Raw genomic sequence first — 15,444 nt, 5'->3', positions numbered from 1 at the left:
TACATGCATTTGTGTATATATATATACATATATATGTATGAGTGCATGTGCATGTGTGTGTGTCTCATGTCATATTTAGGACAATTCAAATCTTACAGGGCATCTTGTGTCTTCTTGGCTTTACTAAGTCTCTAACCTTTGCCACTGAGCCCAGAGGGACTGAGCTGATCCAGGCCTATGGTTAAGTGATGGAGGACCTGGGGAGGAGCCAGCTTGAATCAAAGGGGAAATATAAGTAGTCTGGTGGGAGATGACTAAGCAGCCCCAGGAAGGGCTGGCGGGTCCTGGAACAGCGTGGGAGGGGACGGCTGGAGGAAGATGGGGGGGGGGGGGGCGGAACAGGGAGGAAAGAGCTGTCGTGTGCCCAGTGGGGCCAGCAGGGAGAGAGTGAGAACAGAGCAAGTGAGAGAGGCGGGGGCGACAAGGCACAGAAAGGATGTGGGAGCTGCAGCCAGAAAAAAAGGTTTTTCGGCATCCAGAGAAGAATCTGACGGTGCTGAGCCTGCCTGTGGCTTGGCCAGCACGCTCCATAGACTACTTCCTTTCGCCGTCCCAAAGGACACTGTCTATATCTGTGTTACAGATGAGAGGCAGAAGCATGGAGGCTGTGCATGCCTGACCTGTGCAGGAGCATGGGCCGTTTCCAGCCTCTGAATGGTCCTCCAGCACACAGGCATCGGTAGACTGTGGAGAGGGCCGAATAAGCACCCGGATGGGGCGGGGCAGGGCTGAAGGCGGAGGGCAGTCTGGGGGCAGTGGCTTCTGAAAGGAAGGAGGGCTGTTCTTCTGGCCAGACGTGTGGCATGTACAGACACAACCTCCAAGTCCCACAGGGAGCTGTCCCCAATGACTCCCTTTCCCCACGGGGTGGGGGACTGATGTCAGCTGTTCAGGAAGCAGATGCGGGTGACCTAATTCTACTGTGGTGTTTCCAGAGGTCAGAGTCCGCTAGGTGTGGGCTTGTATGGGAAGCCTGGGCTAGGAGCCAGAGAGATAGGGAGGAGTCCAAACAGAGTCATAGGTGATAACTTCCAGGGTCCTGTGTAGAGCTGTGAAGGTGCTGTGAGTCACTGGAACACGTTACTGATGAGTCAAGGGGCCAAGGCTGCACGTTACTGTGGAAACGGAGGGACCTCTTTCACAGCGGCCTCTGGCTTCCTTTCCGGTCTGCAGCGGATCATGTTGAAGGAACACACTCTGGGCTGGGCTTGTGCTGTGCCTAGGAGTGTCAGCTGGGCCAATTTAGAACCTGTCATCCATCACAGCCTGTGACACCTTGCTCTAACCCCATTGCTCAGGCCATGACAAAGGAGCTGCCCAGCTTGACCAGGGAACAGGGGATCTAACACACTCTTCTAACTTCTGCCGAGAAGGTCTGTGAGGCCTGGGCCTTTGCGGCAGACGGGGAGCTTGGGTGGTGCGAGTGTTGTGGTGATCAAGCTGGTTAACACTATCTAAAGGGTAGGAGAACGTTTCAGAGTCAGTGCTGATTAAACTCACGTGACTATCCCCTAAGCCTCAGGAGTGGGTACTGCTTTGAAGCCTAAGATACAGACAAGGAAAAAGAGGCATGGCATCGAATGACTTGCCCGAAGACACACAGCAAGGAGGTGGCAGAGCTAGACTACAACAAAACAGTGTGAGTTTGGGACTTCATCTCAACGCTGAGCAAAGGAAAGTGACCTCACTGCCCACGGTGACTGGGGTAGACTTGATGTGGTGGGAAATGGACACTAGGGGAAGCTTGAAGGGCTGTGACTTAGAGTCAGTGTCTGCAGGGGAGAATTGGGTCGTGGCAGAGAGACAGCAGGCAGGCGTGCTCTGTTGTGAGGCAATGGTGGGAACAGTCCACAGCTTGCACTATGCTCCTCTACTTCCTGCACCACCATCATTCAGAAAAACAACCAGTACTGTCTGCATCATCACCACTCCACTGCTGATACCATCCCAGCCACCCCAATATCACCCCTACCACCTCCACTGTCATCTCCCTGTCACCACCACACCATCATTATCCCCATCACCAAGCCCACCCCACCATCATCCCCATCACCACCCCATTGTCATCACCACAATCACCCCACCGTCACCACAATCACCCCACCGTCACCATAACACCCCATCATCACCATAACACCCCACCATCACCACAATCACCCCACCATCACCATAACACCCCACCATCACCACAATCACCCCACCATCACCACAATCACCCCACCATCATCCCCATCACCACCCCCATTGCCATCACCACCCCCTACCTTCACCACAATCACCATCATCACCACCACCCACCATCACCATTATCACCCCAATCACTACCATTCCACCACCACCACCACCATAACCATCATTGTCCCCACCACCACCACCATCACCACCATCACCACCCCCCACTAGCCCCACCCCATCACCATCACCACCACTACACAGGTGCAATGCTAAGTGGTTAGAACTCTGGAGACCAATTAAACAATGACACTTTCAGTAGAAGCTGCATAAAAGAAAAAAAGGGGATCAGATTTCTGGAAACGCCACCCTCCGCACTGAGGCAGAAGAAAGTGCCCAATGGCGGCAGATGGGAGGGTCATAGCAACATCACCAGAATGAACCAAAGACAGAAGTCATGAAAAGCTAGGCCCTTTTATTTGTGTTAGGGTCTCACTTTGTAGCCAAGGCTAGCCCTTGAATTCATAGCAACTCTCCTGCCTCAGTCTCTTAAGGAATGGGACTCAGGTGCTAGCACCACACCCAGAGAGATCTTGATACACAGAATAGAATCACGGAAGACGTGGTGTTCCTGGTGAGACTCCCATTCCTGGACTCGTTAATTTCCTGCGAATTATCCCCATCACATTGACTAGGTTGGGAAATGAGGCACACAGCATGACTAACACGGCCATCATCATGCTAGAGTAAGTGCTAGGGCTCAAGTCCAAGTGTTTAGGACCCTGGAGGTTGAGACTTTAACTAACACTTGATATTGACTCATGCTAGGAAAGGCTTGTAATAAACCTCTACTCGTTTACCGCTGTTAGTCAGAAAAGCCAACCCCTACTGTCTCCATCGTTACTGTGCCACCAGAAATGTCATCCCTATTACCACCGATATCACTATCATCGTTGCTGTTACCACTACCATCACCACCACCATCTCCTCCAGTATTACTACCACCACAACTCTGAGTACCACTATTACCGCCATCACAATCATCACCATCACCACTACCCCCCCACCACCACCACCACCACTACTCCATCATCACTAGCCATGGATAGTGTCAGCACCTTTTCTAGGCTGAGAGCAAAGCCAGGCACTTCACAGAGTTGTTGACGAAGAAAACGAGTTAATTTATGTAAGACACTCACACCCACAATATTTGTGGTCACCTTTAAGCTGAGGTGGGTTCTCTACTTGGAGTTCCTTCCCGTTCTTTCCAAGCAGCCAAAAAACGATTCATCCTTTGTAGCATTAAAACATTTTTCTAGGAAAACGACAGAATGAAAAGCAGCAGAAACCTGTCTCCATTCCTAAACAACCACTGCACGTCTGTCTGATGCGACTGGGTGCTGTGGTCTAGCACAGGCTGGCCAGTCCCAAGCTCGCTTAGATGGCTGATTTTGGTTCATTTCAGCTCTCAGAACAGTAGCAACTACTTATCTCCTGGACAGACAGCCATTCGGTCAGTCGTATGAACTGGAAGCAGCTTGTGCACTGCTTTGGGGGGGGCAGGGGGCAGGGGGTGGGGGGCGGGGGGAGGCGTCTGGAAGAGGCAATAGGACTCTGTTCTCTAAAACTTGGGGGTCTGTGTTCTCACAGGGGATTGCATCTTCTCATCTTGGACCATTGGTCAGCCTCTCACTGAATGGTGCCTCTAGGTGGTTTAAGGGGCGGGGTCTTTTATCCTGTCTCCGTTGCTCATCTTTCCTTTGTCTCTTCTGTTCCTCCTTTTGAGCCAGGTTGCCACCAGGCAGACCAAAGGACACACTGTAGGATCCAGGAAGCAGAAGAACGAGAGAAAGGGCTAGAGGGATTGGTGGGAGAAACCTGCTGGGGAGTCCAAGGCTTGATAAAAGAATGAATACCAACCAACAGCCAAGAAGTCCAGTGGATCCTAAGATGGCCACACAGTGACCACACTGAGACATTACAACCCAATGTTAGAAAGCCAGAGACAAAGAGAATTTCAAAGCAGCACGTGAGAAAGACCTTCACGTACAAGGGCTGTGCATGGCAACCAAAAGCCATAGGAAGAATGAAGACCTCAGTAAAGGGAGGTGTGTAGGCAATTAGGGAGGTGGCAGGGTTTGGGCTCCAAACCGTGTCCCTTATCCAGGGATGACAGCCAGTTTTAAAGGGGAAAACCACAAAGAGACAGCTCCAGAGTCCCATCAAATCATAATGTAATATGGGAGAAGCCGTTGGGGACTTTCCATGGTGAAACACTTTCAGCCTATCAGGGAGTTCTGTGATTTAGTGGTTGGGACCAGCTCTGGGCCAACAGTCGGATGGGGATGGAATGTTTGCACCTGTGAGGGCCTGCAGGGGTGGGGGTGGGGGTGGGGGTGGGGATGGAGTCGGGGTGGAGGCTGCAGCCTAGCCTCAGGAAATTGTGGGTAGCAGCTCAGGGCAAAATGGCAGACTGGGACAAAAAGGAGTTTCCTGCTAACACCATTGCTGTAATTTGGTTTGGAAACCCACATTTTGTTTTCTACATGTCGCAGAGGTTAGTAAATTGAAACAATGCCTAATTCATGGTTTGGGATGCACAGCTGGATATAATGTAATGTTGAGATGCCAATAACTAGACCGGGCTGCGGACAGACCCCTAAAGGAGAGCTGTTGAGGCTGAGTGTGTACAACCGATGTGGAGTGTTACTTTACGATGTTTGATGTAACCACAAAGAGTTGCTGAGCCATATGATTACATGAGTGTCACTGTGGAAATCAACTAAACAGAAAGACACTGTAATCAGGACAAATGGGACAACATGAGAAGATATTTAGAAAGCAAATAGCAAAATGACACACAAAAAGCCCTCATTATCAATAGATGCCATACTAAGTGAGTCCCTGCTACCCTATGAAAGACAGTCAGTCAATGAATGGAGACCGGACTGGTGAGGCAGTTCACAGGACAGTGTGCTTGTCTTACAGGTGTGAGGAGTGGAGTTTGGATCTCCAGAGCTGTGGGGTGGGTGTGGCGGTTCAGTGGTAATCCTAGCACTTGGAAGGTAGAGATGGGAGATCCCTGGAGTGAACTCTGGGTTAGGTTGAGAGGCCCTGCCTCAGTGAGTAAGGTGGAGACTGACGGAGACAGACTCCTGATGTCAGTCTCAGGCATACATGTGTGCGCACACCACCTCACATATACGTGAGTACACATACATGTACACACATGCATACCACATGTACATGCAAAAAAAGCGATGGAGGCTGTCAGAATTTGCTTTAAAAATTACTCAACTATGCACTATTTGTGAGAGACTCACCTTATCTGTCTGTCTGTCTGTCTCTCGCAGAGGTCCTCAATCTGTGGGGCGTGACCTCTGGTGGATCTCTATCTTGAAAAATATTTGCATTACGATTCATAGCAGTAGCAAAATTACAGCTATGAAGTAGTAAAAAACAATTTTATGGTTGGGGGGTCACCACAACTTGAGGACTTATATTATGGGGTGGTAACATCTGAAAGGTTGGGAACCACTGATCTGTCATCGATACTAATCATCTGTCTTCCAGTGGGAGCACGTGGGGACTCTTCCTCTCCTGGTGGGTACAGGTCTGAGGTTCTCTTCTGGTGGGTTCAAGCAGGTCTGATATTCCGATGGGTCTCATGATGGGTGCAGATGGGTCTGAGACACTCTAGGTGAGGGGCAGGCCCAGGAAGATCCAAGGAGTGGGATCTAGGGAGTTGGGGCCCCAAGCAGAGCCCACACTCACCTCAAGCAGAGGGCTGAGGGCAGAGGGGGTTCCAAGACTGAAGTGTGGGCAGACTCAGGGTGGTTCTTTCTGCTGGGGCGGGTCCACTCTAGGCACAGATTAAATATCACATACAACATCTGTCTACTATCTATCTATCTATCTATCTATCTATCTATCTATCTATCTATCTATCTATCTGTGCTGGGGCCAAATCCTGGGCCTTGTGAATGCTAGACAAGTTTTTACTACTGAGCCACACTCCCCTGACTCAAAATTATCTTGAGATACAGAGATATAAACAGGTTGAAAGTGAATAGAATGCAGAAACTTTTAGGCAGAAGGGAGCCAAATGGCGACGTTGACAGACAGAAACAAGCCAGGAGAACTGACTCGAGGCAAAGGAGGTGCGCATTAAAGGCACAGCACAGCAAGAAGACGCATCAAAGCTAAATACTTGAGTGCCTGGTGACGCGCCATCAGAACATGTGTGGACACAGGAGCTGCTGCATGACGAATCAGGAGGGGATTCTGCCCAATAAAACAAACCAGGTTGCAAACAGACAGAAGCTGAACTGGGGATGTGAGTCTTGGTAGGGTTCATGCCTAGCATGCACTAAGTCATGCATTTGATGACCAGTTCTGCATAAAATGGCCACGATGGTGTCTTCCTGTAATCCCAGCACTGGGGAGGAAGAGGCAGGAGGATCGGACATTCAAGACCACACTCTCGTGCTCGCTTCGGCAGCACATATACTGAAGTTGGAACGATACAGAGAAGAGCAGCGTGGCCCCTGCGCAAGGATGACACGCAAATTCGTGAAGCGCTCCGTATTTTTATGTACTCACTCATATATGGATTTTAGACATGGATCAGGAGAGTGCCAGTCTGCACTCCCACTGACAGAGAGTCTGGGAAACAGGAAAGAACCTAAGAGATATGCATGGTACCCCAGAGAAGAGGAATGAGACAAGATCCACTGAACAGATTGGGAACACTGCGAGGGGTGGGGGGGCAGAGTGGGAGCTGGGAAGAAGAGAGGGGGAGAAGAGGAAGAGAGAGTAGGTCATGGGGGAACAGGAAGGTTGAGTGTGGGGGTAGAATAGGGGGAAGAGGGAATCATAGGTTAGAAGACAGATCAGGCACCAGTGTGACCTCTAGTGATCTAAAGGGATGACACCAATTGGCAAGATAAGCAATAGTGGAGAGACCACCTTGAATGCCCATTCCTGATAATGAACTTGATGTCTGTAACCATCCTGGAGCCTTCATCCAGTGATTGATGGAAGCAGAGGCAAACGCCCACAATTAAGCACTGAACTGAACCCAAGGAACCCAGCAACAGAGAGAGAGGAGCAATGAGCAAATTGGCAAAGAATGGGCTGGCAAAACCAGCAGAGACAGCTGATCTGAACAGGGGAGAGCTCTTGGACCTCAGACCAACAGCTGGGAGGCCAGCATGGAACTGATCCGGACCCCCTGAATGTGAGAGTCAGTGAGGAGGCCTGGGTAACCTATGGGGCCTTGAGCAGTGGATCAGTGTTTATCCCTGGAATACAAACAGACATCGTGTGTCCATGGGATGCTCCCTCAGCCTGGACTCTTAAGGGTGAACCATGTCCTGAGCAAAATGACAGACTCTGGATATCCCCTATGTGGAAGGAAGTGGCAACAGGGTGGGAGGCTGGGAGGATGGTGGTGGGGGGGTGTGGGAGGAGGGGAGGGAGAGGGAACTGGGATTGACATGTAAAACAAGTTATCTAAAATTTAAAAAAAAGACCACACTCTCAGCTACATACTGGGTTCAAAGTTGGCTTGGCCTGAAACCCTTGAGAGGTCCCTGGAGGAGTCAAATCCATAGAGACAGAAAGTGGCATGGTGTGTCCCAGGGTCTGGAAAGGATGGTGGGGGTTAGTGTTTAATGGGGCAAATTCTGTCTGGAGAGATGAAAGCATTCTGTGGATTAATGGATGTTGACGGTGGCTCAGCATTAATGCGCTCACAGCCACTCAACTGTTTAATTATCGACAAAGGTGAGGTAGATGCTTATGTGTGTTTTATCACCATAATAAAGTTTTACTAAAAGCCAACTCACTACACTGGGTGTGGCAGCACACGTTTGTGCTGTCAGCTCTTCGGAGGTGGAGGGAAAGGGACCAAGAGTTCAACTCCAGCCTGGACTACAAGACACCAAAACAAAAACACTTCCAGAAAGCAGACACACCTTGTTTCAGTGCTGCATCCTTGGTGAAGACCACATCAGGTCACAGTGACCTGGGGACTCAGCTGGGATGGGCCTGGACCGGTTTGTGAGGTGTGGGGTGTGTGCGACCGCTGACCTTTGCGGGCCACTCATACCCCGCTTGCTGTTATCGGGCAAGTCCAAGGCTGGCATGGGGCCTCCAGAAGTGGGGACGGAAGCTGGAAGGTTCCCCTCAGACCTGGGTCCACGCCTCATCGGTCCCCTTAGCCAAGTGGACGACCGATAGTTTAGCCACTTGTGGTGGCTGAGACCGCAAATCCAGCAGCCTGAAATGTGCCATGCACTTACCCCTTACACTTCTGAGGTCAGGTGTGTGGTCCTTTGGGGGCAGAAATCACCTCAGCAGAGCTGCACACTGCTGCTTCTGGAGGGCAACATCACTGCCCATCCTTCCAGCTTCTAGAAGCTTCTCTGGCACATGTGCCCTTCTTGCTTCTGTCCTCAGACACCTCGCTCTGTTTTATGACCCTCCAGTCTCACCTGTGTGTGTCTGTTCATGGGTGCTCACACACATGTATGCACATGAACATGTGTGTGTGTGTTTATGGAGGGCCAGAGGTCAAAGTCAGTTGCAGGTCCCGTACCCCTCACCCTCTGTCCGTCTGTCCGTCCGTCCGTCTGTCCGTCCGTCCGTCTGTCTGTGTTTTTGAGACACGGTTTCTCACTGGCCTGGAGATCACCGAGTAGGCTAGACTGACTGCCCCCCAAGCCTCAGAGACCCATCCATCCCCACTTCTGTAATGTTAGGATTATAAGCACAGACCGTCACACCCAGATTTTCTTGTGGGTTCTGGAGATCAAACTCAGGTCCTCACGCTTGCAAAGCAAACACTTTGCTGACTGAGCCATCTCCCTGGCCCTCTGCCTCACCCCTGTGAAGGTTCCATAATGATATTTAGGGCTTTCAGTGTCATCTTCCTGTGCCCAAATCTATAGTCTATTTCTATCTAGTCAATCACCTCTGGGTGAGGCATCTCCTACACTTTCTAGGCTTGGGATGTGGATGGTTTAGGGTGGGATGCAGACCTGGTGACTTTTTACTGTTCTGTGTAGGTTGTCTAGAGGACCAAGACAACAAACAGGCCTTCTAGACTGGCAGTTATGACGGGTCAAGGTTTTGCCCAAGTCCCTTATCATGAATTTGTGTCTCACCAGGCTAACCCCTGAGCCTTGTTAACCCAGAAGACGTAATCATGACAGCAGAGTGACTGAGGTCACACAGCCTTCAACCTTAGATGTTTTTTTTCTGGGAATTGCTATGAAGTCAGTCACTTCCCTGAGTGCGTGACTGTGTGTAAAAGGATCTCATTGCACAGCTGGTTCAGGTGCTGGAAGTCATAGTGCCTGGCTGCTGGCCAAGGTCTGGGTGGGATGTGACCCTGTCACTGGGGTTTCCTGAGTCCTGGCCTGTGACAGGTTGGGATATGGTCACTAGACTGTCTAAATGTGGCTGGGACCCCAGGAGGGGAGCCAGACACAAGCCTGTGGCACAGCAGAGTATTTTCCTTGTCCTCCAGTCTGTTGGAAAAATCCCTAGCAATGGGCAGATGAAGCCTCCAGGGGGAAGAAAGCCCCATCTCACAGTGTGACCTAGCTGGTCCCTTCTCCCTTTGGGCTTTGCATTTCATTGCCATAAAATGGGAACAAAAATTTACATCCAGAATCCTGGAAGTTGGAAAGGAAGACCAATTTTTATTCCTGGCATCACTGAATATAGAGCTGAGTCCTGCTTAAGCCTATGAACAGCCAATGGACATTAACCTGCTTCCAGAACCCTGTCTCCCAGCATCTCCAGCCTGCTACTTCTAATATCCCCAGCCTATTAATGCCCAGCATCCCCAGCCCACTGTCCCATAGTGTTCCCAGCTCACTGGCCCCAAGCACTCCCATACCACTGACACCCAGCATCCCCAGCCCACTGGCTTCCAACACGCTCAGCCCATTGACCCCCACCATTCCCAGATCAGTTTTCTTCATTGTGTCTCCTTTTTGTTTTTCTGCTTATGGTGTGAATGTGACTATGGATTCCTCTTCTGTCCTGTAGCAGACCATGGTGGGTACCCTTCCTGAACTTATTGGAGGAGCTGAGGGGCTCTGAGGAGGTAGGTTTCATACCCTTCTGCCTCTTTCACACTTTGTAATTGTGAGCAGCGTCTGGTCCATGTTGAAACTTGTGGAGGAAAAGGTTTATTTCGGTTACATTTCCATACCACAGTCCATCTTCGAAGATAATCAGGGAAGGAACTTGAACGGGCCAGGAAATGGAGGCAGGAACTGATGCAGGGGTCACTGATGGGGCTGGAGGAGAGCTGCTTACCACCTTGCTCCTCCTGGCTTGCTCAGCCTGCTTCCCCCCCCTCCCCGAGACAGGGTTTCTCAGTAGCTATGGAGCCAGTCCTGGAACTTGCTCTGTGGACCAGGTTGGCCTCCGGCTCACAGAGATCCAACTGCTTCTGCCTCCCGAGAGCTGGAATAAAGGTGTGTGCCACCAGCGCCCAACTCCAGCCTGCTTTCTTGTGAACCCAGGGCCACCATCCCAGGGATGTCCCCATCCACAACGGACTGAGCCCTTCTTCAGCAGTCGCTAATTAAGAAAATGCCCTAAAGGCTTGCTCACAGGCCTGTTTTATGGAGGTTTTTTTCTCAACTGAGGCTCTCCTCTCTCAGATTAGTCTAGCTTATGGCAAGTTGACATAAAACTAGGCAGCATATGAACTGAATTCTATCCCCACAAATCCATATGTTAAGGTCCCTAACCCCCAGTTCCTCAGGTTGGGACTGTTGGGAAACTGTCCTCTAAGAGACTATTATGGTATGGGGAAGTTACTTAGGTGGCCCAATCCCTTCTGATAGGTGTCTGAAGAGGTCAGGGCACAGGCACACAGAGGGTGACCTGTGAGGACCTGAGGGGAAAGTGTCATCTATAGACCAGTGAGTGGAACTTTGAGAGGATGTCACCTATGGGCACCGTGACCTGGGCTCCTTCCTCCTGCACCATGAGAAGTCACTTTCCCAGTGTTTCAGTCCTGCCTGGGACATTTCCCAAGACGGACAAGGGACAGACAATGGTTCCTGGATGATGGCCTGGCTGGAGTCAGAGCAGCACAGCTGGCTGGGGTTTGGGTGGAACAGGAGAAAGAGAGGATGGGCATTGGGAAGAGGGTTTGGAGTGTCGGAAAAGGCAATCTTGGAGGTATTGACCTTCCAACCACACCCTTAGAGGTGACACATGTATGTAGTCAGGGTGAGAGGGAGACTGAGGCCCCACCCTCCACAGCAGGAGGGACTATAAAGACGGGCTTATCCAGTGCTAGCCGGATACAGACACAAGCTCTGCTTGTCCCCATTGACCAAGATGAGGACTTACCTGCTTTGGCTGTTGCCCCTAATTCTGCTGGGATCCTCAGGTGAGCCAGGAAGCAAGTACCCCTGTTCTAGGTCACCAGAGCCCCTGCGGACTCTGGCTTACATCCTGACCTGGTTGGACCTACCTACCCCCAGATGACATGGTCCTGAGCTTCAGAGGAGGTGCTGGCATAGGGGACAGGACTTGTTGGAGGTCTCACAGCCAGGCTCTGCCTGACCTGGGAATGGGGCCATAGTCTAGCCATGGAACCCTTTGGTGGTGGTGCCTTCACTCACCTTAAAATTCTTTTACTACATTCTCTCTCTCTCTCTCTCTCTCTCTCTCTCTCTCTCTCTCTCTCTGTCTCTCTGTCTCTGTCTTTCTCTCTCAGATGCGCGCGCGCACACACACACACACACACACACACACACACACACACACACACACACACACGCATGAATGTGCATGTGATCATGCCCAAGTGTGCGTGTGGAGTTCAGGGGACAACTTGTGGAAATTGATTCCCTTCTACCATGTGAGACTGAGCTCAGGTCTTCCGGCTTGGCAAGTGCCTCTCTCTACCCACTGGGCCATCTCATTGGCCCCACCTTCCCTGCTAAGTCTAGGTGTTCTGCTGGACTTACTGTCTCTTTTGCAAAGTCTTGCGGAATTAGCTTCATTTGGCTGGTGACCTTCTCCCGTGGCAGGCGTATGACCAGCAGCATGGACTGCTGGTTGCTTAGCTCTGGTTTCCTGGGCTAGAGACAGGGCTCTATGCCCCGTATCTCAGTGTGGCTGCTGAGAGGCTGTCCAAGTGTGTGTGTGGAGAACAGAATGGGTTGCATGGTGGTCCGTGCTTTTCACAGAGCTGCCCGTGCATCCTGTACTGTCTGGTGTGGTTATGGAGTGCCTCTGTCTCTGACCCCCTATGTCCCTCCAGCTCAGGCTCTGCAGTGTCATGAGTGCAGTGCCGTAGGGAACTGCTACAACCCTGCATCTTGCTACAGCATGAGCCGCTACTGTCTGACCTCCTGGCATGGTGAGTACCCTGATCCTGGGTGGGTGGGTCAGGGTGGAACCTTGTATCTGGCACCTGGGGATGCCAGGGTAAGGCAAAACTTGCTGGTAGGATTGGGGTACTAGGATGATATGGCTCTGAGTGTCCCCTCAATTGTTGAGGGGTTTTGAGTGTCCTGTCTTCCCTTCAAAATGGAACCAACAGTATGTCTTAGAGTGGTGGGATATCCCAAGTGAGCCACTGTATGCAGTGCAGCTGTGTGAAATGCACAATTCGACCTGTTCCCGCGTGCTGACTGCTCAGAAAGGAAAGCGGAGAGATACAGGGAGTGGGTGACCCTAGTCACATTCCGGAGCCCCTGACCTTGGGTCTCCACATTGAGCCCTGATTCTGGCCACACTCTGAACCTTAATCTTGGTCACACTCAGAAGCCTTGGTCTTCGTTACATGCTAACCCTTAATCTTGGCCACATACTGAGCCCTGTTCCTTGTCACAACTTGAGTTTGACCTTCCTGACCACTTGCTGTATTCTCTCTTTGAACTGGAGGTTGTAGGTGGCCTGGGTTTGCTCATAGGGCCAGGAGTGGGTCTTATAGGTCTCAGTAAATGGCCCTCTGTCCTCTGTTTCCAGCACCCCCAGGTCAGCAAACGACTGTGACAAAAACATGTGCATTTACCTGTCCTGATGTCCATCAGAGCCAGAACAACTCCAAGGCCTCCTGCTGCAACACGGACCTCTGCAACAGCACAGTGAGCCTCCATGCCAGCTGGGTGCTGCTGACCCTCAGCGTCTGCTTTAGCTGTCTCAGCCGATAGACGACGCAGTTCTCCCACACAGGCTTACAAGCTGCAGAGGGAGGAGTTCGGAGCCAGGTGCCATGCTGTGACTGGAATGTTTCAAAGCCTTAAGGCAGGGTGCTTCTTCAACTCTAGTCAGAAGGATCCCAAGAGTAAATGTCGCTGGTGTACGATCACCATAACTGACTGACAGGACTCTGGAACTGGGCCACAGGCAGAGGCCTAGGCTGAAGGAGACCCTCACCACTGTCCAGGGTGCTGCATGCAGAGCTTTGTCTGCAAGGGGGCAATCACTGCTCTCCAAGCGCCGGGGCGAGGGAACCAACACCGCTGTGAGCCCGTTTCGGGGGACTGCGGTAGGCCCCTCAGGAGGCCCAGTGAACTATTTGGGAGTTTCTTTTCACATCCCATGTCTCTGTCTCTCTAACAACGCCAGAGGGCCCGAGCCTGTGTGTCACCACTTCGAGAGCTGAGCTCCAGTACCTCATTACCTGCTGATTCGTAGCCAGCAGTGACATTTGCTGCTTTAACCTGAGTTCAAAGACTCTTGGCAGATGGGAAGCCTCTAATCTGCCTGTGGGGGAAGGGCAGATGCTGGGGCAGATTTCACTTGAGCAAGGTGCAGGTCAGCCCTGGCATCAGCACAGTGGTTTCATGCAATGCCAGCCGTGGAACTTGCAGCCCCAGGATACCCTGTCCTGGGATGCACCGTAAGGTTGGAGGCAGGCTTTGTCCAGCTGTGGGTGAAGCCTGAAGCATTTCTGTTGTGGCATAACCCTTCTGTACATTGTGAAAAAGTGTCGCTCTCGCTGTTAATAAAAAGTGGATTGGCTGATAGCTCGGTAGGATTTCGGGGGCAGAGAGAATGCTGGGAAGAAGGGCAGGGTTTGAGGAGTCCTGAGTCAGACGTGAAAGAAGCACATAGATTAATAGACATGGGTTGGTTTCAGCTGTAAGAGTTGGCTGGAGATAAGCCCGGGCTATTGGCCAGTCATTTATAATTGGTATTAAGTCTCTATGTGGTTATTTGGGAGCGGCTGTTGGGACACAGAGGAACTCTGTCTACACATTTTCTCCCTTCTCTGCCTGTGGCCCAGCTACAGGACCTCGTTGGTCGGCCATCTCTAGTGATTCATCGAAGAGAAGCTGCCTCCTTCCAGTGCATGTCTGCCTGTCTCCTCATGTCTGAAAGTCTGGTCGGCACCATGCCCCGATGAGGACAATGGACTTGGGGGCGGAGTTCTAGGCTGGCAGCAGTTTGGGTGGGTGACCCCATGGGCTGGACTCTCCCTAACTTTCCAGACCCGTGTAGAACAGAGAGTGAGTTCATGCTTCTCATTCACTCCACCCTTCTTCCATTCCGGTACTTTCACTATGGTGCTTCCCATAGATTGTGCCCAATCTAAACCTGATCGAAAGGCACCCGTGTGGTGCTGCTCCCACTGCATTGTCCAAGGCTGTCGCTGCAAGACACCAGACCAGTGTGCTGGGAATGACAGAGAGCTCCCACTGGTCGCCTCTCCAGGGGCGGAAGAGCAGTTCTAGTTGGAGGAGGCAGATGGTCTGTTCCCAGACACGCGGTTGTTTAGGAAGGGCAGAACTGGCGATGAGCCCAGTCTTTCTCGGTGCAGATCACAGGGTCCTAGAAAACGGCAGACCTCCGCTGGAGAGTGGGCCGTGGAGCTGGACTTTGCTAGGCTACAGTTTCAGGACTCCCACAGAAGGGAGGTCATCGGGTGAGAGCCGGGCAAGCAAGGTGTTGTGAGGCGCTGCATGAGAGGCCTTGCTGTTCCTGAAAGGGGGATTTCCACAAATGCCCTGTCTGGCGTCTAAGCTCCTTAGGTCAGTGGGCTGCGACTGGGGCTTCCTTAGCCACACTCTTCCCAGGATCCAGACATTCCCTGGCCTTCTTGGCAAACTGGACATGTGCTGGGGACCCACTGGCACTGAGCTGCCCACACCTGAGGCCGATGCCACAGAGATCTGGAGACTGGATCGGGGGCTGATATTCCACAGGCTCCAGAGGCCCGCAAAATTTACTTAATTGCAGTCTCCATCTTTCATGCATTCACTGAAGGATGGTTTTCCATGC

At 51.6% G+C, this 15,444-nt stretch overlaps 1 protein-coding gene and 1 non-coding gene across 2 annotated transcripts; both read left to right on the top strand.

The window, feature by feature from the left end:
* Positions 1-6,657: 6,657 nt before the first annotated feature.
* Positions 6,658-6,764, top strand: LOC121136282. The gene has a single exon (XR_005873428.1). It is a non-coding gene; the product is annotated as a U6 spliceosomal RNA (small nuclear RNA).
* Positions 6,765-11,463: 4,699 nt separating this feature from the next.
* On the top strand, positions 11,464-14,359 carry LOC101831718 (lymphocyte antigen 6D-like). Its single transcript, XM_005085959.3, has 3 exons — positions 11,464-11,596; positions 12,476-12,574; positions 13,186-14,359. Exons 1-3 carry the CDS (start codon positions 11,545-11,547, stop codon positions 13,368-13,370), a joined length of 336 nt encoding a protein of 111 aa, XP_005086016.1. The 5' UTR covers positions 11,464-11,544; the 3' UTR covers positions 13,371-14,359.
* The last annotated feature ends 1,085 nt before the right edge of the window (positions 14,360-15,444 follow it).

This window comes from Mesocricetus auratus, unplaced genomic scaffold, assembly GCF_017639785.1.
Source record: "Mesocricetus auratus isolate SY011 unplaced genomic scaffold, BCM_Maur_2.0 Super-Scaffold_100055, whole genome shotgun sequence".
NCBI classification, from domain to species: domain Eukaryota; kingdom Metazoa; phylum Chordata; class Mammalia; order Rodentia; family Cricetidae; genus Mesocricetus; species Mesocricetus auratus.
Note: the sequence above shows the minus strand (reverse complement) of the source record. Positions and strands in the feature narration are given on the sequence as shown.

What these genes read in the sequence shown, in the direction of transcription:
- LOC101831718 (XM_005085959.3), top strand. Translation starts at nt 11,545, where the DNA reads ATGAGGACTTACCTGCTTTGGCTGTTGCCCCTAATTCTGCTGGGATCC. An exon ending in AATTCTGCTGGGATCCTCAG is followed by an intron (nt 11,597 to 12,475) that starts GTGAGCCAGGAA and finishes ATGTCCCTCCAG; the next exon opens with CTCAGGCTCTGCAGTGTCAT. An exon ending in CTGTCTGACCTCCTGGCATG is followed by an intron (nt 12,575 to 13,185) that starts GTGAGTACCCTG and finishes CTCTGTTTCCAG; the next exon opens with CACCCCCAGGTCAGCAAACG.